The sequence below is a fragment of the Gallus gallus genome, chromosome 5 (genome assembly GCF_016699485.2).
Source record: "Gallus gallus isolate bGalGal1 chromosome 5, bGalGal1.mat.broiler.GRCg7b, whole genome shotgun sequence".
NCBI classification, from domain to species: Eukaryota; Metazoa; Chordata; class Aves; order Galliformes; family Phasianidae; genus Gallus; species Gallus gallus.
Window position 1 is genome coordinate 48126537 of NC_052536.1, and position 27115 is coordinate 48153651.

The window sequence follows — 27115 nt, forward strand, 5'->3', positions numbered from 1 at the left end:
AACTAAGAATACTGGGAAAGTGGTTAAGGAAATTTGTGAATATTGTTCGCACCAAGGCAAGGTTCTCTTCCATGCTCTAGGAATTTATTTATTTTTTATATTTGTCACACAAAGAAGTACTTAAATTCAGTGATGGCTGGAGAGGAGATACTGTAAACCATGTGAGACAGTTATACAATACTGGTGTTTTCAGAATATTCCTGGTTTTAACAGTAAGAAGAATGCTGTAACACTGCTACATCAGATATATATGAAGCATCTCTCCTATGTGGAAAGGTTGAGGGAAATGGGCTTGTTTAGCTTACAGAAGAGAAGAGAAGGCTCTGGGGAGACCTCATTGTGGCCTTCCAGTACTTGACGGGAGTGTACAAACAGGAGGGAGAATGGCCGTTTACGAGGGTGGATAGTGATAGGACAAGGGGGAATGGTCTTAAACTGAGACAGGGGATGTTTAGGTTGGATATTAGGAGGAAGTTTTTCACCCAGAGGGTGGTGACACACTGGAACAGGTTGCCCAAGGAGGTTGTGGATGCCCCATCCCTGGAGGCATTCAAGGTCAGGCTGGATGTGGCTCTGGGCAGCCTGGTCTAGTGGTTGGCAACCCTGCCAACCAAGGATCATCACGGTCCTTTTCAACCCAGGCCATTCTATGAATATACCAAGCCATTTATTTTATAAGACTTTTTATCTTTCTTATTTTCAGCCTTCATTGTAGCGGTCTTCTTGTTTCTAGTCTCATATATAACTGAAATTTACTAATCTATGTGGATTTAACTTTTGACAGGAGTGCTTATAAGTCTAGAACAGAATGGCTTCTGTCACTGAGGGGATTTATTGTGACAGAACACATTTTATGTGCCTGAGCCATTTCAAAGGACTGCTGTGGCAAAGTCTTCTTTCCTAAAGTTATTGAAAAAATTCCAAAGGTACATAACTGTAACGATCTATTTTAATTTTGAAAATTGCTCAAGTAACTGTCCAGGAATGGAATGATATCTTTTGACTCTAGTGCTTCATTAGAAAGAAGGTATTTCTCGTGTTTTTAGGCAATGGAAACAATAGCAAGTTGTACTTACATGAGTTTCGAAACAGGTGAGCTTGTAAATGCCTCTTTCCTTACTGACCTCTAAGCTATTCCTTACTGCGTGAGTAAATTCTATGTTCAAAGGCAAAATGAGTTATTAGAATCATTTAAACTACAGGGTGTTCATTATTGCCTTATTTCATGAATACAGGGTTTCTTCTGTCAACTGCACTTGTACTGTTGATGACTTTCAGTGATTTTCACCTGACTTGGAAACTAGGAGTAAGTGAAAGGAATTTTATTCAGATTTCATACACATCCAGGCCATTTCCTTCTCTGTTGTAAAGTTACTCTTTTTCATAATTTCAGTCAATTCTTTCCAAAGTAACTGGGCAAGCAGTTTGCCTCTGGAATTCAAATCAATTTGATATAAAAAGACTCATTTCCATTTGAAAAACTCAAGGCTGCTATAAGATTTTGATTTACATTAGTTCACTGAATCATTCATTCCTCCTTGCTGTTCATCTGTACTGAAATGATTTCTTCTTTGATTAACTTCAGATACATGGTAGAACTGTTTCTTCACGGAGGGCTTTTATATGCTTTTTTGGACATCATTGTTAATTACTTTCTATAGCTAGATTGAACTAACTAGCAATGGGTTTAAATGCAGTAAATGCGTACTGATGGGATTTTATAAATAATGCTGTCTTTAAGGCTCTGTGCTCATTTCTTGTACATATTGTTCTCTCTTAACATTTTTCTAGCTATGTTTCCTGAGTTTTAATCTTTCCCATCTTAATTTTTTTCTGTATTTTTTCTATATTAAATAGATGTAGCAATTTTTGTAACGTTGTCTTTGTTAGAAGAAAAACCCTACAGCCCATAGAGAATGACTTGTAAAGGTGTTTTTGTTGTTGTTGTTTTTTGTTTGATTTTTTTTCTCTGCCTTATTAACTGAAAATTATGGCCTATCATTTTGTTTGTTCTGGGTCTAATGACAGCCAGTTAGGTTTTTCAAAGGAAAGTGCTGTCATAGAGAAAGTGGTGACAGGCTCTTCCCTGAAAGAATGGGAAATGAAGAACAAACATAGGAATACTGCAAACTTTGTCTCAAATCAAGGGTAGTCAAACACTAGAACAGTCTCTCTACTTCAGAACTACATAACCTGCCACAGCTAGATCTGATTTTGAGTAAGGGATTAGACTAGATAACCACTGAAAGTCCAACTTGCTTGATTCATAGAATCTTTTGAGCTGGAAGAGACCCTTAGGGGTCATCTAGCCCAGCTCCTCTGCAATGAACACCTAAAGCTTGGAGCCCCTTCCAGCCTGAGTCTGAATGTCTCCAAGGAGGGGGCATCCACGGGCTCTCTGGGCAACCTGTTCCATAGCCTATTGTGCTACAGTAGTGCTGTGATTCAGGTTCACTGGTGGTATGAGGAAGAATAGAGAACAAAAAGAATTCGAGTGATGAGGTACCAGGTGTTAGCTTGCCCTGGTTTAATGAAAATTGAAAATAGATGTTGTTCAAATCTTTTAAAGGCATTTTTAATAGATCATCATTTATTATCATAAATGGTCATTCATTATCCTAACACCTGGATATCCACCTATGACTCTCCACACATATGGTTTTCTTGGAAACAGTTGTGTCTATTCTGCAGAGTATAGGTCTGATCCAAAGTATGCATAAAATATTTAAGGAACTTCAGTTATTCATGCGAGCAGTCCAGTGGCTGCAATTAGCATGGGGCAAGTTCAGAGCTGCAATATGGAGGTTCATAAATATTAGTAGATCCAAAAAACGAGTTGGCTGCAAAGAGTAATGATTGATATTTTTAATTGTCCTATTTCATTTGTGTTTTTTCATTAAAAAAATAAAAATTTTCAAAGGTTTCAGAAATGTGAGACTAATACAGCAGTGTGTGAACAAGCAAGACTGCCTGGTTTTGTACATTTTTGCATTGTATTCACATTCCTTTGCTACCAGTGACAACTCTGATAGTTGTTTTTTTCTTTTTTTCCCACCAAATAGCAAGTAGTATTCTGAGAAAGCCCTGCGCATTTTATACTAACAAAATTTACTTCTTAAGCAATTCCAGATCAGACACATTTGGCATTTACCTTCTGTTACATCCAAATGAAGTGCAAATTCTCAACCAATTTTAGAAGGGGAATTATATTTTAAAAAGTTATTTATAACTATTTTATTCTTGGAATATTTTATTCATCAGTGGGTTTTTCATTAGTCACAAATGAAATGGTGCTAACACTAATGGCATAGGCAGAAAAGTGGCTGGATTAATATTATCTGCGTATTGTAGATAATTTTCATTCTTTAATGTTATGAGAGAGGGAATGTTCCAAGAAATTTTGGCACCTTTCCCAAGTTGCCAAATGCTACAATTGTATTTCACTTCATGTACTGAGCTTGATTTCAAATGTAACATGCTCAGAGTTCCAGTGGGGAATTTAAATTATTTTGAAAGATTTCACATTGCCATGGGCAGGGCACTGAAATGTAGTCATTGGTTTGGAAAGGAATTTAGTATTTATATAGTGTGGTAGGGTGGTCATTTACATCTGTTTTATTTTTGGTTGTTTTTTTTAAACTGATTTCATTTTAAATTACGTTGAGAGTTTAATGGACTATTTTTGTATCTCCACGAGGATGGCCCACGTTTACTTTTCTATTTTCTATTCAAATTTGTTAGCCCTATAGTTATAACATGATTATTGCTAATGTAATTCTGTTTGCTCAGATAGAAATTTTAGTGTTCATACAAAAACATCACCTTGGGATTGCTGTGACTTTCTCCTCCTGTTCCTACCTTTTTTCTTACTACTGTGTAGATAGTGCTAGGCACGAATAGCATGATAGTACTAGCATGAATATTTTATATGACATTCACAAAAAATAGCAGTTAACAGCTAATTTTATTTTAGTCTTTTGAATACTCATGGATATCTTTGAGAGGTCACAACAGTCCACCCAAAAAAGCAGCAGTTTTGAGTAATATGTTCAACACACATTAATGGTCATCCTCCAGGTAGGAGGTAGCACTATGACAGCTTTTATATTCAGAAGTATAAATTCCTTTTAAGAAGAGAGAGAGGTTATTTTTGAAATGTTTCCAAGGGCAAAAGGTAAAAAGGTTTAATAGTTGAAGTACTAAAAATTTAGGATTACGTAAGGGAAAAACAAATAGGAAATACATGTAATTGGTGCAACTTTACTCCTTGGAGAAATAACTAAACAATTTGTAAGCACAGCAAGATAAGAGGGACAAGTAACAGCCAACATCAATTTGTTAAGAACGAATCATGTCTGATCAATCTAATTTTCTTCTCACTGTTGTACATGAGAGAGAGATTGTCACTGTAATGAGATTTTTTTTTTTTTAATATTGTCTCGTGTCTTTTTGTAAACACAGTAGGGAAATCTAATCTGCTTTGCAAGATTACTCTCATGTCCTTGCCACTTTACTGATTAGTGTACGAAAGTGAATGTTTTGGATTACGCAGGTAGGAGTGTGAACCTTAGGACCACTAAACACAGTTACAGAAGCATTGTGTGCTCAATAACCGTTCTGATGTTCTGTGAAAAATTCACAATGTTAAATAGCCTTTAAAATATCTGATTTCATAGTTGAGCAGTTTCACAGTAGGTTGCAGCATAAAATGAGCAGAAACATATGTTCAGGCTCTCTTTAAAGACTTTTTCATACTGTGTATGTTACTGGTGGGCCTTTAATGAATGAAGAATTGAATTAAAGTACTGTATAAAAGACAATGCAAAGATGTAGTAGGTATTGTTACTAAAAATGTGAAAATTAAAGATTGAGGGATCTGTTTGCTTTGAAATAAGTCTTCACGGAGGAAAATGATCTGTGACATGTGTCTTCCCTAGCCAAATCAAGTTTCAGAAAGTAGAATTTTCTGTTCTTGATGAGTTGGTTGGGCCTTTAATACACTATCTATAGGAACTAACATGCAGTAAATACATACACAATAAAGATATATACAAGCTTGCTGATTTACAGCCAGTGTACTGTATTGCAGATAAGGGAGTTTTCTGCTCAAAGAACATGCATATTTTGCAATATATAAAATAAGGCCCCCATAGGTTGAATGTGTTTAATTTTAACAAACTGACAGAAGTCTTGTGGAGGTAAAGCTAGATCTCAGTAAATTCAGTCGAGCAGTTAATGCTCTTCAGAATGTGAGATGATAGGTTCGACTGGATCTCTTAAATACGAGGGCTGCTGCAGAAGTATTGCTTTCTATTTTACTCTGTTGGCACACAACATCAGAGGTGGATGTTGGTTGTATGGCAGTGCAGGCTGAACCTTCCTGCCCGTATTCAGTTACATTGTCTTGCAAACAAAGGTGTGTCACTGAATTCCTCTATGTGGAAACAATTGCACCCATTGACACTGATGAATGTTTATGGAGACCAAACAGTGCGTGTGAGCACAGTGTGGTGGTGGGGGCTCATTCAACAGTGGCGACAGTGGCAGTGCGTCACCTCCGCTGATGCAGATTTTTATGAGCATAGCATGCAGGTTCTCTTTCATGGCTGGTGAAAATGCACAACTAATGATGGTGACTATATTGAGAAATAGTGTTTTGTAGGTGAGAACTTGCTCTATCAAATTATGTTCTTGTGCTCTTTGTATCTGTTGTAGTTTCCATGCAAATAAAAGGGAGGCATTACTTTCAGAGCGACTTACATGTATATGGAATACTATTTGAACAATATGCTTTCTGTAGAATTGTGACTGCTGATGTTGTAATTCTTGTTTGACAAGGTTAGTACAGGTAGGCTATACCTTTTCAAATTTCTGGTTACAGTACTATCTGAACATGGTTGAACTCCTGCATTTGTTAAATTACACAAACATAATTCTTTGGAAGCAAAGTGCTGTTAAACCAACTAGATAGCCTCTGTGTGCAAGTTCTGTATTTCCTCAAGTAATCTGTAGAGCAGAGTAAGACACATAGTTACGTAGCTTTTTGATAGCCTTCAAATGATGTCTTTTAGTGGCACAGATTGGAGCAATATCTTGTTGCTCCTATTACAGATGATTTTAATAACTTCTTCCTTTTCCATGGAGTCTTTTTTCTCTTCCCTGGTTGTTAGGATGCTGCAAGCTCACAGGAAGAAAGATGGTCAGTGTTGCACGTGGTTTGAAGAGAAGGCCTCTGCTGCCTTTGTGACCTTTTCTTTTTTTTGGGCGGGAAGGAACATTGAGGATTGAATTAAGTGTTCCCCTCAGTAGTGATAGAAAGGACCTTTAGATCTTGCATGGATGATCAGAGATTTCAATCATATTGAACTGTTAAAAAAGGAGAAAAAAACCAACAAAACAAAACAACTGATGTTCATGTGGAAGAGCAGCCTCCCCTCCTTAAAATCCCTGCAGTCTATTTTCCTTGCCAGTGCCAGCTCAACGAGTACATGCATGATGAAGTACACTCTCTCTCTTCTTTTCTTTACAATGAATAAGTAAATAATTTGACAAGCCTTATTCTCTTGACTGTGTAAGCTTATTTCAGCAGATGGTGGAAGTGGAACTGATGATGAAATCAAATTAATTGGCTCTAAATCATGAAATAAGCATGACAAAAGCTAGATTTTCAGTATTGTTGACCTAACTGGAAGTATTTACACCCATCACTAATGTTTTTAGCTCAAAGTATTTTCAGTTGTTTAAGACTCTTAAGGCATCTCCTACTTGCTGAAAATCTGGATTAATGAATATTTTAAGAAGCTTTCTAATAGTATAAGCTTTTCTTTGGCTTCTCCAGTGGCTTCTTCACTGTAACTTTATAATCACTGAATCATAGGATCGTTTGAGTTGGAAGAGATCCTTAAAGGCCATCTGGTCCAACTCCCCTGCCATGAACAGGGACACCCACAGCTAATCAAGTGCTCAGTTCCCCGTCCAGCAAATGGTTCAGGGGGCAGGGCATAAACCATCTCTCTGGGCAACCTGTTGCAGTGCCTCCCCCCCAGTATTTTAAAGAACTCTCTTATATCCAACTTAAATCTCACCTCTTTTAATCTGAAACCATTTCCCCTTGTCCTGTCGCAATAGACTCTGCTAAAGAGTCTGCCCCTTTCTTTCTCATAGCCCTCTCTTTAGATACTGAAAGTCTGCTCCATCTGATATATGGAAGGTAACACACAGTTGAAATTGTGAAATGAAATATTTATCTTTATCTGTGCTGCTATTCCAAAAATAATAGTTCAGTGAACGTACATTTAAGGTCATGAATTTGTTAGCACAAAGGCAGTGGACTGTGGAAAAGTCCTATAAATTAACCTAGCTGAATTCTGTTGTTTGAAACAGTGTACAATACAGTTGATACTAGCCACAGGATCCTATGAAGATTACCGTGAACAATTAAATGTTGGGAACAGTGTATCCATGGGAACAGCTATTGCCTTCATAAGACATGCAAATTATTGCCTTCTTTCAAGATGAAGGCTCAATCCTCCCTTCACAGAAATATAAACCACTCCAGAGCTGTAGTACATTTTGGTATGTGGGATTTCTACACAAACAGTACTTTTTTCTTCTGGTTATTATTTTCATCCCAATGATTAAAAGAAAGATTATGATTTATCTCTGGGAAATATTCTTATGTTAGATTTGGAGATTTAGCCCTGTCAGTTGAATGGGGACCTTGGTGATGCTCCTTTCCTTTGTGTGCCAATCCTCTGGTTCTCTCCTCTCAGTAAAATGTGATCAGTGGTGCAGGATTTGTTTAATGTGGGAAGAAATTACTGATTTCAATCTTGTGTTTTCAAAAAACAGAGGAGTCCCAGACACTTGAAATGTTCTAATACAAACAGATTCGCCTTTAACAACCTAGGTATTTTTGAAACTTGGTAGTAATTAATAAAATGTTTCATTTTCTGATCAATTTTTAATCTTCTCACTTTATTTTAGGGAAGCAAATCATCAGCAGTGAAAATGAATTTAGAATCAGCACGCTGAAGTTCCACCCTACAGATTCAAATGTTTTCCTTTGTGGAGGGTTCAGTCCAGAAGTTAAAGCCTGGGATATAAGGATTTGTAAGGTAATGGAAATCCTTCTTTTATTTAAAAAATTTTTTTTTGCCCTCTTGTGGATGTTTCCTAGGTTCAGTGGGCAATTATTACTAAGCTGTCCAATGTCCTGGTCTTTTGATGAAATCTTATTTTGAAGCATTTTGCATTTGTCATTGATTTTTGTTGCTATTTGTTGATATGAACCTTTGTAATGTTTTTGAAGCACAGAGAGGAACACTGCACGCAACAAATACAATTATTGTTTTCTTCTATAAGTATGGGTAATGTTGAATTAAATTAATCCAATAGCTTACTTCAAGTCACTGTGGCAGGTGGGTTGGAGCTTGATGATCCTTGAGGTACCTTCCAACCCAAGCCATTCTAACCCAAGCCATTCTATGTTTCTATGATTCTATGAAGTTAACTTCTTTTTCTATTTCTTTTTTTTTTTTTTTTAGAAAGGTAGTTGAACAACTAGGAAGCTCTTTAGTCTGTAATAGGTGGTTCAAGATATGTCTGTCGGTATCTCTTGCATAGTAGCTTGTGGTAACTTTACGTGCACGAAAAGCTACACAGAGGCACAACTAGCTTCTGCCTTTACTTCAACCTGAAGAATGCAGAACGCTGCACTCCCAGGTGCCATTTAGAGCTCAGGGAAGACCAGAGCTGTACTGTGACACCAAGTGGAAGCTGTATGAACAGAACAGCTCAAAGAACAGAAGTGACTGTAAAGTGAATACTTGTTTGTTTTCTTTTGAATTTTTGTGTGGGTAGAGCCTACTCATCATAGTTAGCCATCTGTTAGCTCTTGAGGGTGGCAGAAGGGTTCTGAAGAAGATAAGGATTACTTATCCAAACACTGTCTCTCTAAGCAGAATAGTAGGTGAGGGATTAAGAAGATATATTTCAGAACGGAGCTCTCATGTAGAGCCCTCCTAAGTTGACATGAGCCTCACTGTATTGAAGAAGTACAGTATTCTTGTGTGACCCACAACCTAGATCCTGAGTTGCAGTTGTTCATTTGAATTTGTCACTGATTTTTTAGGAAATAATTCGATTTGTTCAATGTAGTGAGATTTTTTTATTAATAATTGTCTTGGTTCTATACCTTAGGCTTCTGTTATGTGAATAAGTTCTTAAAAGAATGTCAATAAATACATATCCATAGTGCCAAGTCTGAGGCTACACTGAAAATTAAATTACTGGGAGTTTCAGAGTTACTGTGTCAGCAGGAAAACCTTTGTAAGAAGTGTGAATTTATTCCATGCATCATGCTTGTATGATATGTAGAGAAAGATTTTCTAACATGATGCAATGAATTTTCCTGTAAATAACATTATAGTTATTCACAAAATCAAATGATTGCTTACTTGTGTGCAAAGCCAGAGACGTTCTTCCTTTCTTTTCTGTTGTTTCTCCGTGATGGACTTTACATCTGTATATGTCTTTCTGTGATTGTCTGAGAATGCTGCAAAGATGATTTTACTCCAGGTTTGTAATCAACTGTGATTAATGAGCATGCTCATGCCAAAAATTGCAATACTTTCAGCTTGCATGTGTCTAAGGTGTCCAGTCTCTACAGACAGAAAATGATAACTGATGGTGTTCCATAGTAATAAATGCCCAATCTGGTACGTTGCAAAAAGGTGCCTCTCTGAAAGGGGGCAGTTATGGAGGGATGTGGTTGGGAATCTTTCATGTACGGTAGTAGACAATTTCAAATACAGATAAGAGGAGAAGGCACTTCGCTTTCAGTGAGATAAATAGAATTTTTTTTTTCACTATGGATATTCACAGTTCAGGTGTTACACTTGAGTAAGATTTTCTTCCTGCAATTCTGCTACCAGAATCTGTGATGTAAAGACCCGAGGATTATGTTGAACTGGCATTGACTCAAGTAGAAGTAAAAGGATAGCTACCATTTTAATGCTTGTGCTGAATGAATTCTAAGCCATCTCTGGAGTCTGATGCTCTTTTATTGTCAGTATCTCTGCCAATCCCTTGTGTTTTGGTTTTGACTTTGAAGGGTGCAGTGGTGTCATAAAGGCAGCCGGCTTGAAGAATGGTGTTTTTCTTGTACCCTTAATCCTCTTTGTGAAATTTCAGTTTCAATACTTTCTCTTGATACTGATGAACAGCATTGCTGGAACAGGGAGTAAGAAAGTGGAGAAAGTGTAGGACATGGTTTACAGGAGGCATTATTGCAATAAGAAGCAGACTTATTGAGATGGAGATTGCAGGAGAAGAAGAGATGGGGCCAATGTGCAGTTTGTGAGATATTGGCTTTTATGAAAGCATCTTAAGAAGACAAAGTAGCAAACTTATACTGATAAGCTGTAGACTTCAGTACTATTTGTATCTTCTGTAATTCTGAAAATCAACCTCCCAGTAGCCTGACTTGAGATGATGTGGAGTCACCTTTGAGTAGCTTGTGCTGCATGTATATCTGCATTCAGAGCCAGTAATGGATGTTTTGGGTGACATCTATAATTCATTTCCAGAGGACAAACAGATACTGTAGAAGTCATTTTTGTTTCTATAGACTAGCAGAATAATGCATTTTTTTTTTTCCTCAATGACAAACCATACATTTGAGTTTATAGTGCCGAAGCTCCAGCCTTAGGACCTGCTGTAAACAACAGCTGAATGCTGAGAAATGCAAACCTTGTTTATTTCTGTAACTGCAGGGCACTGCAGTGCTCAGATTTTGCGTAACTCTGTTTCCATAAACTGGTGCTAATGAAGAGGTAAGGGAAATATCCCACTGTTCTACAAGGGAATAATTTACTTTCCAAGAGAACAAACAAGTGAATGAATGTTCATTCCCCCAGGTAAAATAAGAAAGTTTTAAGCTTGGTGAAATAAAAAAAAACAAAACAACCAAAAAAAAACCCCACCAGCTCATTTCTTCTGATCAGATTCTGTTCCTGGTGATCTCGGGGAGTTTTTAGAGTTGTTTGCTGCTTTGTTCATTAGGCAACAATTCTATTCTGTGTAACTTCATCAGTCAGAAATCTATCAGATAAAGCAATGAATTAGGAGGATAAGAAACAGTGTTTAATCACCTTAAAAATGGAAAACGTGGGTTTAGCCTTGTAACAGATATTGATCTCTTTTTCTGATGTGTTCGTTAGTTTAAAAGTAATGACGTTTTGTATATATTGTGACTGACTAAATATTTCCAAAGGAAGGAGGGAGTTTCTGTTGTCCTTTGTTTCCCATTTAACATAGCTGTAGCTCAGTGGTGGGTGTAAACTGTTAGGCACCAACATTTGTATTGGTTCTAAAATGGTGTTTTGATTTGAAAAACTTAGGGTGTACTGAGGGGATGTTTAAGATCAGAATGGAGTGGAGAAGAGGAAAAACAATGAATTGGCTGCTCTTGGCTTCCTCTTGCAGAATAGTATCATGTGTGCATAATTTCTACAAAATAATGTAGTTTTATTTCAAACTCAGACATAGAACAGTATGTTTTTTAGGCACCAATCATACCTCTCATCAGTATGTCATGCCTGCTTCTCCCTCGTTTGTGGAATTTCAACAGATTCTTCATGTATTCCTATTTTGAGTGTCTATTGTTACCTAAATTCACAGTGTGCAAACACTTTGCTTTTGTTCTTTTCCATCTTATGACTTAGGGTCATATTCAAGATTGGATAAAGTGTACTGCCCAATATATTGACATTTATCCTGTTCTAATGAGTGCTTTTTGCACTTACCTAAATATATGTTTGAGGTGTTTTGGCACTTAGTTTCAGTTTTAATGTAAACATCCTTAGTGTCTTTCAAGTGCTTTCATCATAATTTACCAAAAGATTTTCTCAGGTATTCTTTCTTTTTTTTTTTTTTTTTTTTAAGTTTCCAATGGCTTTCATTTTGTTTTACCTCTTCTTTCAAGTGCTTTAACCTGTCACTCAGCTTGGAACAACTGTGTGGGTGAAGTGATGATTATTTTGGCTCCCATTATCATACTTCAGATAGCCTTTTCAGGCCTTGCAGCATATTTTGTCAATATAATAAGCATCCTAAACCAAAAGCTTGAACCTTGTTACTCACTGCGTGTAGAAAACTCTATTTTGGCATTTGTTGGTGATTCAGTTTCACAGGTCATGCTTTAGAATGCATGCCTGTGTTTTAAAAGGCTATATTCGCCTGTGTTTTAAAAGGCTATATTCTTACACATCTTAGATTTTTTTTTATATATATATATATATATATATATATATGGAAAAATAATCATCATGTTTCAGGAAATGAGGAAATTTTGGGTGGAATTTCAAAGAAAAGTCAAAGGGAATGGCTACTAAAAAAAATCTATTTTCCAATTATACACACACATATATATATATATATATATGTGTATATATATATATATATATATATATATATATACAGTGAATTAAATGGGCTTTCCTATGAACCAGTGGGGCACATCAAAGCTTTCTGATGATGAACAATGACATAAAATAATTGACAGTGATACACAGGTCATGTTGAAAATAATGCCTCCAATTTATTTCCATGGAAACTACAACAGATATATAGAGCACAAGAACAGTATTTGATAAAGCAAATTCTCTGTTATCAATATCAATTTTTCAACATAATCACCACCATTAGCTATACATTTATATCAGTGATGAACAAGAGCCTGCATGCTGTGCTCATACAAATCTACACCAATGGATGTGAATTGCTGTTGCCACTGCTGAAACACATCACTCACCACATCGCTGTGCTCACATCCACTGTTTCTCCATAACAATTCAGCAAGCATCAACGCATGTCAAAGGGTGCCATTTTTTTTCCACACAGAGGAATGCAGTGACACATCTTTGCTTTGTCAGACTGCTGCTCTGCCTCCATCTGTTTTGCTGCAACAAAATGCAATGGAATATTGGCTGGAAGGTTCAGCCTCTACCTCCATACCACTGACATCTGCCTCTGGCATTGCGGTCTAACATAATAAAACAGGAAGCATTACTTTTGGAGCACCACCCCCATATATTGCCAAGCTAGGAATACTAGTATCTCATTTTTATTTTGGCTGGTGATGGATTTTTAACAGGAGTTTAATTTATGAGCATAAATTGCTAATATTTATTCATATATTGAATGTATTATAAAAATTGGATTTTTAAGTGCCAGTGAAAATGTATGAAGACAGACTTGGGGCAGTCCTTTAGCTACTAAAACATTGAGAAATGTACAGTATTCTATAAATCAGAAAGGCAGATGTAAAAAAAAAAAAAACAAAAAGGAATGTTGAAATACATTTATTACTACCTCTTTTTTTTTGCAAATAGACAAAATGATTTCAAATGTCACGTTGGGTATTGAGCAAGATAAGGAATGGAAGAACAATAGGAAAGCTATAATCTTCAAGATAAAGCTAAGCTGAGAAATGAATGGATGGAACAGCTTGTTAACTGCTCAGTGAAATGTAAAGTATACAGGCCTCTCAAAATTACAGAGAGAAGTAATGAAAGCGTGAAAAAAAAAGAATAAAAGAGGCTGTTGAATAGAAAGTACAGATTTGTTATAGTGTTATTTCTTTGTGTTAAACCTAGTTTTGTCTTTCTGGAGAAGAGATTGTTGTGGGGGCCGTATATTGCTGTATAATAGATTGATTATATTTATTAAATATTTAGAGAATGTTTATAGACATTTGTGAAAAGGCTTTGTGAAAAGGCTGGAAAACTTTTAAGTGAGCTGCTATGTTAACAGACAAATAGGTGAAAACAATACAGAAATGCAGATATCTGCAGTGTCAACCAAGGAGAGAGCAAGATATTGAACAGTCCCCATGGGACCTTTGGACCTGGGAGCTGAACTTGGAAAAACCATGGTAAAGGCCATGTAAAAAGGAATTGTGCAACAATAAGAATACCAAGTTGTTAAAGTAGTTATGAATTTTAAAGATATTCCTATTCTTTGAATTGTTGATGAATGTCTTAAGACGTTCAGCACAAGCTAGTTGGATTACATAGTCACTCTCTTTTTGGCTTTATACTAGCTTTTTAGTCAGGAGACAATGTATGTTCCAACAACTTAATTATTCCACCTGAAATTTTAATATTCCTTGAAGTACCAGGGAGAGCAAAAGGTTGAGTCTTAAATCTGTTAGCTTAACACTTAAGGACTTCGTATGCACAAAGGAAAATATGATTACTGATATTTTTCTTTTTTTATTTGAATTCCTAAGATTTTATCGTCCTAATATCAGAACAAGGCTTCAAATGTAAATATACAGCACTGATATTACTTTTTAAGAAACTCAAGTTCCTAAATAACAAATGAATTGTCAGTCTGAATAGAAAAGATTTATTTACAAGTGTCAGGAAGGTTTAGATGTTATAAAGCAAGGATTTTGTTAGCTCTGCTAAAAGGACATGTATCCATTAAACTTTTTTGGAATTTTACCTTCATTTACGTTGTTCTTTGATGAACATTTCTTAACATTTTTTAAACATTCATGAACTGCTTCTCATTCACATGGATTTCTAAAGTTAGGGAAGTCTATAATAATCTTTATAGTACATAATATATATTATATATTTATATTTTAATATAAAATATAACTATTCATTATATAATATATAATATATAATATTGTAATATTATTAGATATAATATTATATATAAATACATAATATTAAAATATTATAGATTACTATATAAAATATAAATATTATTATATATAATATAATAATATATAATTCTGGGGGAGATCTGCTAAAAATTGAAGAATAAGTTATTGACCTATTGGATGTAGTCAGATTTTTGAACCCTAAGAGGACCCCAACCCTAACCAGCTGATCATGTGCTTTGTCTTGTAATCCAATGAGGCCTATTGGAAATTTGGGAGGACCTATGTGCTACAGCTGTCACCACAGGAAGTCCTGATATAGTACCATGCAGTAATCTGAGGAGGGAATAAGCAAAAGGTGACAGGACTATAGCTCTGCTTCTTTCTAATTCTGATTTTTACTCAATATTTGAAATTCTAGGCCTCCATAAATGCAAATTAACTGCAAAATCAGGCAGTGGAGAACCAGTGGTGACCTGACACAGTCACAGAACAGATTGTGAAGAAAGGGTTAGTTAAAGATATAGAAAAAAATGAAATAAAACTTAATTGATGTCACTCTAAGATAAGTTTTTATGCACTTTGATAGAGCATTTTGATAAACTGGAGAAGGTAGGAACTAACCTAAGTGTTGTGAAAGGAGTAGAATATCATACAGAAAAAATAACCACTGACTTACTAGAAATAGGATGAGTACAACAGAATACAAAGGTGCAGCCTTTAGAGATGAATAAATATCAGGAGGGTTTCCAAAAGGATGAATACAAAGTCAGTTGGTTGCAGTGACAGGCAGTCTTAGGGAAAGTTTAGGTTTGGAGATGTACACTACATTCTCATTATTGAAATTTAGGCCTTATGAATGATGTGGTTAATTAACTAGAAAATTGGTGAAAATGTCGTTTTTCTTTAATTAAATGAGAAATGCACTGAGTTTATTATTAACAAAGGCCAAAGTAGAGTATCAACAGGGCTTTTTTTCCCCCAGCCTTGGATTATTTATCAGGATTTAACCCTGCTTAGCTACAGTATTGAAACTGCCATCAATAGCTTTATCCTTAAGAAAAAAGTTTTTTTTAAAGATCCTCTTTATTACTGTTGATCTGTATCTCTGTACTTGAGTTTATAAAGAAGTAAGCCTAAGTCATTAAAGCACAGTTTAAAAATCTAATAAATTTAGAGTACAAGTGCAGTGCGTTTGTTTCCTTGGAAACGTTCTATCTCAATTTCTTTAAGATGAGATGCAGTCATTTTAAGTAGCATGTATTTAGAAGACCTAATGAATTTGTCTCTCGATAGTACATAAATATGTAAAAAGGCCGTAGAAATTGGTGGAACAACTTGTACTTCTGGTTTCTATGGAAACAGCCAATACATTGTCATGGACTTGTGGTATTATGAAGAACAGTGTAATTAAAATAAGGTGATTTATTCAATGCCTTAGAAAACTAAAGTTATTCTTCTCTCACTATCAGAGAAAATTCCTTACTGGGTCTGTGGATTAAAAGTTCAAATAAATTTAGTCTGCGTACATTTTTATGAGCAGAATGGCACATGTTTTCAAATCTTAACGTCCTTTCTGAGCATGCAGGAAGATTTTATGTGCACATGAGTGGTCGTGCCGTGTTTGTTCAGAAGGCTATTGCTGTTGTATTGCAGATCAGAACCATCAATGCATACAATATCTCTGATGCAACTGCTCCTTGAGAATCTGAAATGGGCTAAAAATGAGCCAAGATACTTTGGAATCCACATTCTTATAATGGAAGAAACCACTCACCTTCTTCGTGCTACTCAGGCATAATTTTTGGTGTTTTTAAACTCTGCTCAGTCATCTCATTTTTGAACTGAAAAGTCTTCAATTATTGTTCCTCAGGGAAAGGATGTTCTGTGTTTCAGATGTTCCTCATCTCTTCTTAATGTATAGATTTCACTTATCCTATTTGAAATGGGAAGATAATTTTAAATTAAAAAATCTGATAGAAAAGTATACTTTCATTCTAATAAGCAGTTGAAACTTTCCAGCAGGAGTCTCTTGTGCCTTCTCAATCAATCTGAAAGTAACTTTTAAAAGAAAACAACCGAAAAACCTGTAATAACCACCACTAAACAAGGTGTGAAGTATTCACTCCAATAGCTTTATTGGTCAATGCCAGATTAAGCTCAACCTTTTCTTTGTTTTAAACACTTCCTTCCTCTTTGCAGGATGATTAATAATCTTGAGCTATGTCTCAAAACAGAAGCTGTTGCAAACAATACAAAAACTTAAATACAAAAGCAGTATATTTTTTCAAATTACATAAAGAGAAATCCCAGAATTAGAGAATGGTTTGGGTTGAAAGGGATTTTAAAGACCACCCAGTTCCAACCCTCTGCCATGGGTAGAGTATCACCTACCCCAAATGTTTCCGGAGGTGGGGAATCTACCACTTCTCTGAGCAGCTTTTTCCAGTGCTTCATCACTCATCATGAAGACTTTCTTCCTTATATCTTACCTAAACCTACCAGTTTTTGGTATAAGACCATTACTCCTTGTCCTATTACTATGCTCCCTGATGAAAAGTCCTCCCATCTTACTGGTAGGCTCACTTTAAGTACTGAAAAACTGCACTAAAGTCTCCTGGGTGCCTTCTCTTGGCTAAATAACTTCAACTTTCTTAGCCATTTTTCTCTTAGCAGAGATGCTCTAGTCCTCTGATCATTCTCATGTCCTTCCTCTACACCTGCTCTAACAGATCCACATCTTATGCTGTGCACTCCAGACCTGAGTGCAGTTCTCCAGGTAGGGTCTTGTGAGAATGGAGTAGAGGGAGAGAATTGCCCTCTAGCTGCCTAGCTTTGCTAGCTACACTTCTTTTGATGTAACTCAGGATTTGATTAGCTTTCTGGACTGCAATCATATTTGGGATTGCCCTGAACCAGGTGTAGGACCTTGCACTTGGCCTTGTTGAAATACAGGTTTTCATGCAGGCCCACCTCTTTTGTGCTATATGCCATTCTTATGTTAAAATACTTACTACTTCCTGTCTATTGTCATGTGTTTTGATTAAAGCAGCTGCTGCAGCTTTTAGATGGAAATCAAAAACATAAGTTGTGTTTGTCACATTGCTGTGGTTTTGCTGATAGTGTGGAACTACAGAGCAAAGTTTAGTCATCTGCCTGTCACCATAGATCTTCTCTGAGACCTTATCTCCTAATTCTCAGGGAATGACTGTGAAGGCACATTTCTTTCTTGCCTAAAGCTTGAGGAACTTGAGGAGGGTGAGCTACAGGGTAGGTCCTGGGTGACAGGCACAGAACTGGTGTGGCCCCAGGTGCTGAGGCGCTTGTCTGGAGACTTTGAGCTTCCTGAGAAGCAAAATAACAGGCACTGCATATATTTTATGTAGAGAAGTATTATGAGATATCTGTACAAAATATATACCTTGAATTCAGCATCACAGCATGCTTCTCAAATCCCTGGAGCCATAAGAATCTACTTGAAAATGATTTAATTTGCCTAAATTACCTTTCTAGTTGAATGCCTGCGGCCATGAACTGTTGCTATTGTAAAGAATCCTTGTTATTATGTCGACTTGTGTTGACACTAGAAACTATTAGGCCTTCCTTTTACAAGGATTTATTTTATGTCCATGAAGTGCGTAGTTTGAACAAGTGGATTGTAGTTTTCCATTGCTTATGGGCAGTAAATATGAAAATAGAAAAAGACCAAAAGTTTGTTATTAATGAAATGAAGTCAGCAGGGTAGGAAAACTGATGCCCTCCCCTGCCAAGTTCCTCAGGCATGTTATGAATTATTGGCTAAGGTAGAACAAAGAAGGTTTTATTATGAGTACTATTCAGAGCAGTGGTGCTACAATTAGTTACTTCTGAAAGCCGTCTTTACGGGGGAATTTAAATACTATGTATTCCAAGTTCCCATCTGCTATTCAAAGTATTAATTTATTGTTCTCCTAGTCAGTTTCTATTACGTGTTCTGATGATTAAACTGCATAGTTTTTGTGAGGTACATGTCACAGGTAAAGAAAATGTCTTTTATACTAATTTTCTAATGATATTTTCCTATTATAAAGCTAAGATGTGCAGGGAAATTTGGTTGGATGTTTTGTTGACTAGCAGACAAGCAGGTATATTTAATAGTTAGCAATTAGAATGTTTGAATTGATGATGGCAGTTTATGTAAGAGCCATACTGAATTACAACAAAACTTAAGAAGTATTTCCACATTGCCATAGAATCCTACAATCCTTAGAGTTGAAAGGGACCTTTAAAGGTGACCTATAGTCCAGCTCCCCTGCAGTGAATAGGGACATCCACAGCTGGATCAAGTTGCTCAGAGCCTGGTCCAGGCTGGCTTTGAAAGTCCCAAGGACCACATCTCTGGGCAGTCTGTCCCAGTGCCTCACCACCTTCACTGTAAAAGACCTTTTCCTTATATCCAAACTAAATCTCCCCTCTTTAGATTTCAGACAGTTTCCTTACATTTATTTCAGTTCTCCTGAAGTTCCTACATCTGTTAAGATTCTGTATGGTTTTCCATTTCATATTACAGGCAGCCATTATAAGTTGGGTGTATTTGCTTTTTAACTTTTTTCTTTCTTTTTTTTTTTTTTGGCTCCTACGAAATAGCTTGATTTTCTACTTTACTAATGAACTATGGGCTTCCTTTTAGAACTCGGTGAAGAAATAGCTATGCATGGTGATTTCTCCATAGACAAAGTGGAAGCTATAAATATGCAAATATCAGTTTTGGCTTTACAAGTTTAATTGCTTTGCATATTATGCAAATTCCTAGGATGAAAAATTGACTCGTGCAGTAACACAGTTATATATTCTCTATCTTAAAAATGCAGGCATATTGCTGAAAAACGTGCAGATATTTTGTCTTCAGGTTTACATCTTATTGATGTTACTGGAGTGTGCGTAGGATACTTGCATGACCAACGCTCTTCACTAAGTGCAAACATTATGTTTCCAAACTGCATTTCACAGTCTGAGAAAAACACTTTGAGCAGTTGCTACCATACCTCTACATGCTGAGATCACAGGAAGCAGAGCTGGAAGGGACCTCAGGAGATCATCTAGTGTCTCTCTGCCCTACAGTAGGATCAGCTTGTTCTGAACATTTCCAGACTCTCATAGATTAAGAGCTTGAGGCAAGGAATTGAGAAGTTCTTGTGCTGCTTGATATTGTAAATTATTTTTCTTCTATTAGTTAAAGGATTAAACAGAGTTATAATCTAGGATATTTCATTGCAATTCCTGACTATTCTTTTTTCTAAAAATATCTGTTCTAATGGTATCTATGTGAGCTCTGGGCCTCTGAACTCAGCAGCCGCATGCTATGTTACAGACATTAGGCCGGCACTGAAATGCCTTACAAAATTGAGAACTGTTTCAATACAACTCTGCAAATGGTGTCTCTGCTCAGTTGGTAATTCTACAAGGTTGCAAGGACTAACCTCTGAACGCTGTGTTGGAAATGGAGGCTGTTATGTTTTAGCTGTCTTGGAAAGAAAGTTTCAGATGTTAATAACCAAGGATCTTCCAGTGTCCTAGTTTTAAAGATCAGCATATGCAGAGATGAACTACTTTGATCTGGCCACTTGCCTTGAAGTCTCTCTTCAGTGGCGGTAAATCAGAAAAGGAAATCAAAGGTATTGATTTTCAAGATTCAAAGTAGACAACACAGATGTAGAATTGCATGAACAAAGTTGGAAAGAAAGGAAATTAAAATTATTCATATATTCCTTAGAATAGTTCAAAATCTTTTGCACTTCTTTAGATCTTCACAGGCTGTTGAAATATTCAGAGTCCTGTGGCTGAGGATTCATTTCTGCATGCATCCAGCCCTCCGTGGTATAAGTCCTAAAAGAGGATCTTGACTTGTTCTTAGGACAGTGAGCCTGTTGACACTGAGGCAACAGGAGAAGGCAACAGGGAAACACAAGGGAAATACTTATGAGGTATTTTGATTTGGGAAAGTGATTTGAGAACTTTAGTATTTGCTTTCATATCATAAACTTCTCTATAGAGATTGCTCATGTGAATTAATTACAAAATTGGAGCTGTTGCATGAGGCACACTATTTACTCCAGAGCCCAGTCATACTTCTAAGCATTGACAACTCTTTTCCCATTGCCCACTGTTCTCTGCAGAGTGTCTGCAAGTGCCTTTGTTTTAGCAGCAGCACTGACTGCCTTGTGCCAGAGCTTTGGTAGGAGGCGTGGGATTGATTCCCTACAGAAAAAGGCAGGATGCTTGCTGAGTCCTTAAAGCGCTGAACCTTCTTGTCAGCAGCATTGCTGTCACCACTATCCCTGTCTCTGGCAGCACTTTAGAAGAGCAAACTCTGCCTGGGTTTCTTTTTTTTCAGGAGAGGTTGTCAGGTTGAGTCCTTGATGAACTGGGTTATTTTCTGCAAAGGAGAAAAAGGAGGTGTTAGGAGCACACCTGCGTGTACCTAGTAGATGTGCAAGCTTCCCTTCACAGCAGCATGGGACTGGGAGAGCGTTCTGAATTCTCCAGTCCCCTGTCATAAACAGTGATTTACAATTAAATCTAGAATGATCAACAAGAATATTTGCTTATTTCCTGGCATGTCCTTTAAGTTGCAAATTCCTGCTGACATAGTTGCTTTCCTTTCCCTGCCTCTGTAACTAGCTGAAGATTTTGAGAACAAAAAGACCAAAAGATAAACTTGTAATATTTCCTGGAAGAATTCTCCAAACTGATCCTCAGAGCACACTGAGTTTGTAAAATAGAAGGGAGCTTGTGTAGCTCATCTCCACAGCACTGTAGCATCTACAGCTCTTTTTGGATCCCACCCTAATTCCTTAAGAATCTTATGTGTGTATATATAAATATAATGTATAAATTATGCAAACTGCTTTCTTTTCTACTCATGTAATTTTCCGGTTTCCGAACTATTTACATACATTACCGAACTGCTTGATATGCTAGCACTTCAATATTTAAAAATAAAATATTTTTTACATGTTAAAAATATATATAATTGGTTGGAGATAGGTATTAATACCAAGAACATAGACTATGATGCTCTTCTAATCTGTCTCAAACTGACAAACTTTCTTGTTCACTAGGTGACAAGAGTGTACAAAGCTGCAGTACAACAGATATTGGATATACTCTTTCTTCCTGAAGGAAAAGAGTTTCTTACAAGCACAGATGCAGTAAGCCGAGACTCAGCTGATCGTACCATCATTGCATGGGACTTCCTAAGTGCTGCAAAAATTTCCAATCAGATTTTTCATGTAAGGTTAACAACTTATTATTATTTGGGTCCTGATAGTTTTTCATGGTTGTCAGAATGAATGTTTAGAATGAAAGAAAAACTTATGCTTTTTTCATATGATCATTGTATAATTGCTCTAAACATTAATTGCAGGGTGCTTTATTTTCATATTTTAACAACATTTACTTAATCTTTAGAAACCACCTGGAAAACTTGATAGATCTCCTTGTGTTAAGGTATTTATTTTCATTGCTAGTTCACTAACATCTAAGCCATGCTTAGGCAAGAACTCTGCAGTGTTCTTTTAGCTTACCACTGACTATAGTTGCTGTAGCACCACGTTTCTTTTACTACACTCCTCCTAGGATAGCAAAATGATACATTTTTAATTAGCTGGAATGAAGACTATTGACAAATTAAATTTAATATTTGTATAATAACAGCAACCTGATACATACATACTGATATCTTGTATGACTTAATCACAGAGGCAAAATTTACTTTTATCAATGAAGGTAGAGTGTTTCAGTAATCTGTCCAAGCAAGATATTTAATGGACTAAATTGTCTAGAAAAGCTGACAGCTTCAAAGGAGATTACTAAGGAAGTTAATAGATAATTCCAACTCCCTGGGTCTTTTCTGAAAACCCAAGTCTAATATCTTATGTAATATAATATGATTGGATTGTATACAGATGCCTTTTGGCTGGAATGAACAGTTCTCTATTGACAAGGACGTGTAGTAGGTGATCTAATGGGATTGCTTCATGTTTAATTTCCATGGTTATGTCTTTGTCTGCTATTAAATATTTTATCATCCTGAATCAGCAATAGAAAAAAAAAAAAAAGAGCACTAAATAAATAAAGTACAGGAGCAGTCAGGTTCAAAATCAAAGAAGGCTGTCTTTCATAACAACCTCCCTATCCACTAACAAAGGAACAAACAGCAAATACATGCAGTCCACCTTCTGCGTGCTGACAGCATCTCTGAACTGGACAGTTTTTGCCCTCTTCTACACTGTTTGAACCCTTCCAGTTAGACTCAGTTTCCCCCAAAGCTTGCAGTTCTTTGTCAACCAGGTACAATGCCTAACAGCATTTGATTTCTGTGCCCAGTACCTGGCAATATCCAGAACTTCCCTCCCAGTTCATCCCTTCCAAACCCCATAACAAAATCAGTGATGCTTTTCCCACCCTACCAGGTGGGAAGAGGTATGGATGAAGAGGATTTGCTTCCACATTTGAACTTCAGTTACCCTTGAGCAGAAGGAGGATGTCTCAATAACTTTGTGTACTATCCTTTGGCAGTTCTGCTGTTTAATTATGGTGCAAAGGAAGGTGGGATTTTGATCAATTTGTAGAAAATTTGGGTAGATATTTGATTTAATATTTGACTTTGTGTAAGACTTTCTGTGGATTGTAGTAAGTATCTTTATGGAGATAACTTTATGGTCTTTCAAATTCGTCAAAAAATAACCTAGTTCATTTGAACAAATAACTTATAATTATTATTTTCAGGAGCGTTACACTTGTCCAAGTCTGGCTCTGCACCCAAGAGAGTCTATGTTTGTTGCTCAGACAAATGGGAACTACGTGGCACTGTTTTCCTCCCAGCGACCTTACCGAATCAACAAAAAGAAGAGATATGAAGGGCATAAGGTATTTCCTTTCATCAGAATGATATTATCCAAGTCCAGAAGTGATATAGAGAGCAAAGTACCTGTGCGTTTTAATATGTCTGCTGATAGTGCTTGATGATAAATCCATGATTAGTATTAATTGCCTTCCTTTGCTTTCCCATGTGCAATTTTGAATTACGTATGCTCTGAAGAAAATAGTTATTAAAAGGCTTTCCGGATACTTAGTAGCTTGACTAAATAAGTTTATGGTATAGATGTGTCTTAATATAAACCTGGAGAAGTCCTTAGCACGTATTTATTCAAATATGCATTTTTTTTTGTACTATATTCATTCTTCAGTGTACCACAATGAACTTCCCTGATCAGCATCAGAAGTTACACTGTTATTGATTTTTCTTTTTAACAGGTCGAAGGATTTGCAGTGGGCTGTGAGTTTTCTCCAGATGGAACACTTTTGGTGACAGGAAGTTCAGATGGCAAAGTGTTTTTCTACAACTACCATACTTCTAGGATTGTTCGTACTTTGTCGGCACATAGAGAAGCTTGTGTGAGTGCAGTATTTCACCCAGTATTGCCATCACTCCTTGCAACTTCTGATTGGGCTGGAGAAATCAAGATCTGGCAGTAACAAGCAAAATAACTTTTCTCTTCATCCATCAAAGGGTTTGGTGTTTCAGAGGGAATAAACCGTGATATGCAATGTGATATTTGTTGTGATGTGTTATAGGCAGCAGAGACTGTTATCTTTTCTTCTTGGACCACTACACATATGCTTTCATGATGCAGTTAAGAGGATTGAGTGAGTAGCTGCTGAGCAAAGAAGTGTTCTCTCTCTCTCCCTCCTTGGGCTCTGGTGACAAATTTCTGCCCTTTTTGTGTCAATATTGTGGTGCTTATTTAGCCCAACTTTGGTGTGAGAATCTAGACTTTAAGAAAATTATTGCCCTTCTCATGTAGCTTTGACGTTAGCTTTCTTAAACCAGATTGTCACTGGCTTAGCTCCTTGCCCTTGTCACTCGTGCCAGTCAAGTGATGATATATTTCCTTGTCGATATACAGTTCAAGTCAAAGCAGCATCTTACATGCAAGAGAGGGGAGATCACAGGACACGTGGGACTGACTGTTCTGGAAACAGGAAGATATTACCAGCCCAGCTTATTGTACAATGCTCTCTCAGTTTTAAGGGAAAAACTTGGAGCTAATTATGAAGTCAATAAGTCTGTGCTCCTTAGATTCCTATATTTGAAATTGAGTTTTGAACTCAAATTTATGACTGTATATAATCAAAACAAAACTATGTGTAAGTATTTTTTTTTTAACGGGAAAAGAATAAAACTTTTTTCAATACAAGGTGTCTGTACTTCATTGTTTTAGTCCTGTTAATCTTCACAAGTCGGTACTCAAGATTACCATGAAATTGATTCTGTATGTGGGGAGTGGGACAATTAATATGCTACCTGGATTTATTGCAAATGCAATGCATTTCTCCATACCTCTTATTGTCATTTACAAAAAAAAAAAAATGTCTTTGTGCCATTCTGTGCAGGGGATGTTCTTTGACATTCAGACTGTAGCTGGGCCATTCTGCAGCAAATAGAGAATCCGTATGTAGCATCTTATAGTCTTCTGATTTGTTTTCATTGGCATGAATGGAAGGTGAGATTTTTATTTTATATACCATTTTTAAATGCTCTATTAAAATGTATTTTTCAGGGACAAAAATCAGAACACTCTTGAAAATGGCAGATTCTAATTAAGAAATAAGGAAAATGTACTCCACTGATTTTGTAGTCTGTGTTCCTTTTAGCTTGTAGTAAGTGATAAGCCTGTATTGAGACCATGATTCCAATTATCCTTGAATTTTTATATGGTTTGAAATCTGGATCAAAATATTGTGACTGTGTAGTTTTAATCATCTTAGCAACAGCTTTGATAGGTTTTAACACAGGGCATTACAGTTTAGTGATCCATATGCGGTAGTGCAAATAACTACTTATTTTTCTCTATTTCTTGCTTCCTTGTTGGGCAATTAGATTTTTGACATAAGGCTGGATTTTTGCATTTCTCCTGACTGTGTCTCTAGCTCACAAGCCAGCTGGACCTTTCAACAAATAACCTGCTCTGTGATTTGAGGGGTTACTCCTAGTTAAACCTGTGGTGCTGGTGTTTATGTGCTTCTTCTAGAGCATCTCCCTGAGTATCAGAAGGACTTCAGGTGAAAACAAAGCAGTAGTTGCCTGTATTTGGGCTGGCTGATTCACAGCTGTGTGGCATTGCCTAAGAGAGTCTCTCTGTTTTCTTTCCTCCAGGTATTTTAGTTCTAAAGGTGCTCCCACCACTTTAGAATTTGGGGCCACCTGATGTGTCAGTATGAAGGATGAGCAGCACTGCAGTCATGCAATACATCCTATTAATCCCTACAAGAGCTTATCTTGGGCTGTTACATGTTTAAATGCAGCCCAGATATATGCTTCTGAAATAAATGTGAACTCATTGTAGCCTACTTGAAGAATGCTATATATCTGAATGAGCTCTCAGTACCTTCAACTGAGACCATCTGTGGATGGACTAGAAGATCTTGAGAGAGCAGTCTTGGGAAATCATTGCACATACTGCATAGAAAAGTAATTTGCCCTTGTAATTCTACCCATGTTGTTGCCCAAGTTTAACTTATGTCCTGAGGCATGATTCTGGTGTCTGGCATTTATCATTTCTGCAATGATCTTGCAAGTATAATTTTTAAACCATTTATTAGGGGAAGAGGAAAAAAAAGAAGACAAATTTTGATTAAAGACAGTAGAGGAAAATAAAATAAATTTATACTATATAATATTAAAGAACATTAAATTTGGAATTGCATTTGTGTTTTATTTCCAAGATGGCTGGAGTTTTAATTACTTACGAGATCCAGCCAGCAGTTTTACAAAGGAATGAAATTATGTTCACAGCATTATCTTGTTAAAATCTCTTTCTAATATAAAACTGATTAAGAGAGAGACTGAAATTTAATCATTTGAAATATTATAGCATAGTGGTGTCAATTAAGTTTTCATTATGATTCAAAGACAAATTCTTCCTCGTAATCTTATGTAATGAACTGTAATCAAAAAATATCCACATTGCTCCATCATTCTGCAATTACCAAATAATGTTTGGGCTGCGAACAAGGATCATTATGGTCAGATGAAGCTTTTAGAATGTAATGAATTGTTGGTTAATTAATTTTATTCATAAAATTGTAATCTAGAAATGTTTGAATCTTGCTTTAGGAGCAGTTCTTCTAGCTTTGTAAAGAGATTTCTAGGGCGTTATGTGTTAGAGCCAAGCTAGAGATCTGCACCATTTTGAAATGGTCTTAGGCTTTGCAGATAAACAAGCTGAGTTCATTTTAATCTATTTTGTACTGTACCAAAAAGTAACAATACCAATCTCTAACATGTTATTATTTGCTACTGAAGCATTATTAATTTGGGGTGTTAGATGATGCAAGCTATTCAACTGTGTCTTTATCTCAAAAACCTTCTAATTAGCAGACAGTTATTAGAAT

At 36.4% G+C, this 27115-nt stretch overlaps 1 protein-coding gene across 8 annotated transcripts in view; it reads left to right on the forward strand.

Annotated features, from left to right (window-relative positions):
* The window catches only part of WDR25 (WD repeat domain 25), a 59103-nt gene extending 34185 nt beyond the window's left edge, over nucleotides 1-24918 (forward strand). For all 8 annotated transcript variants that reach the window (XM_040701256.2, XM_025150903.3, XM_426463.8 and 5 more), the window contains 4 exons: nucleotides 7987-8117; nucleotides 21778-21948; nucleotides 23447-23587; nucleotides 23975-24918. In XM_040701256.2, the coding sequence (XP_040557190.1) occupies nucleotides 7987-8117; nucleotides 21778-21948; nucleotides 23447-23587; nucleotides 23975-24196 (665 nt within the window). In that variant the 3' untranslated portion in view covers nucleotides 24197-24918. The remainder of the gene's footprint in view (nucleotides 1-7986; nucleotides 8118-21777; nucleotides 21949-23446; nucleotides 23588-23974) is intronic.
* The last annotated feature ends 2197 nt before the right edge of the window (nucleotides 24919-27115 follow it).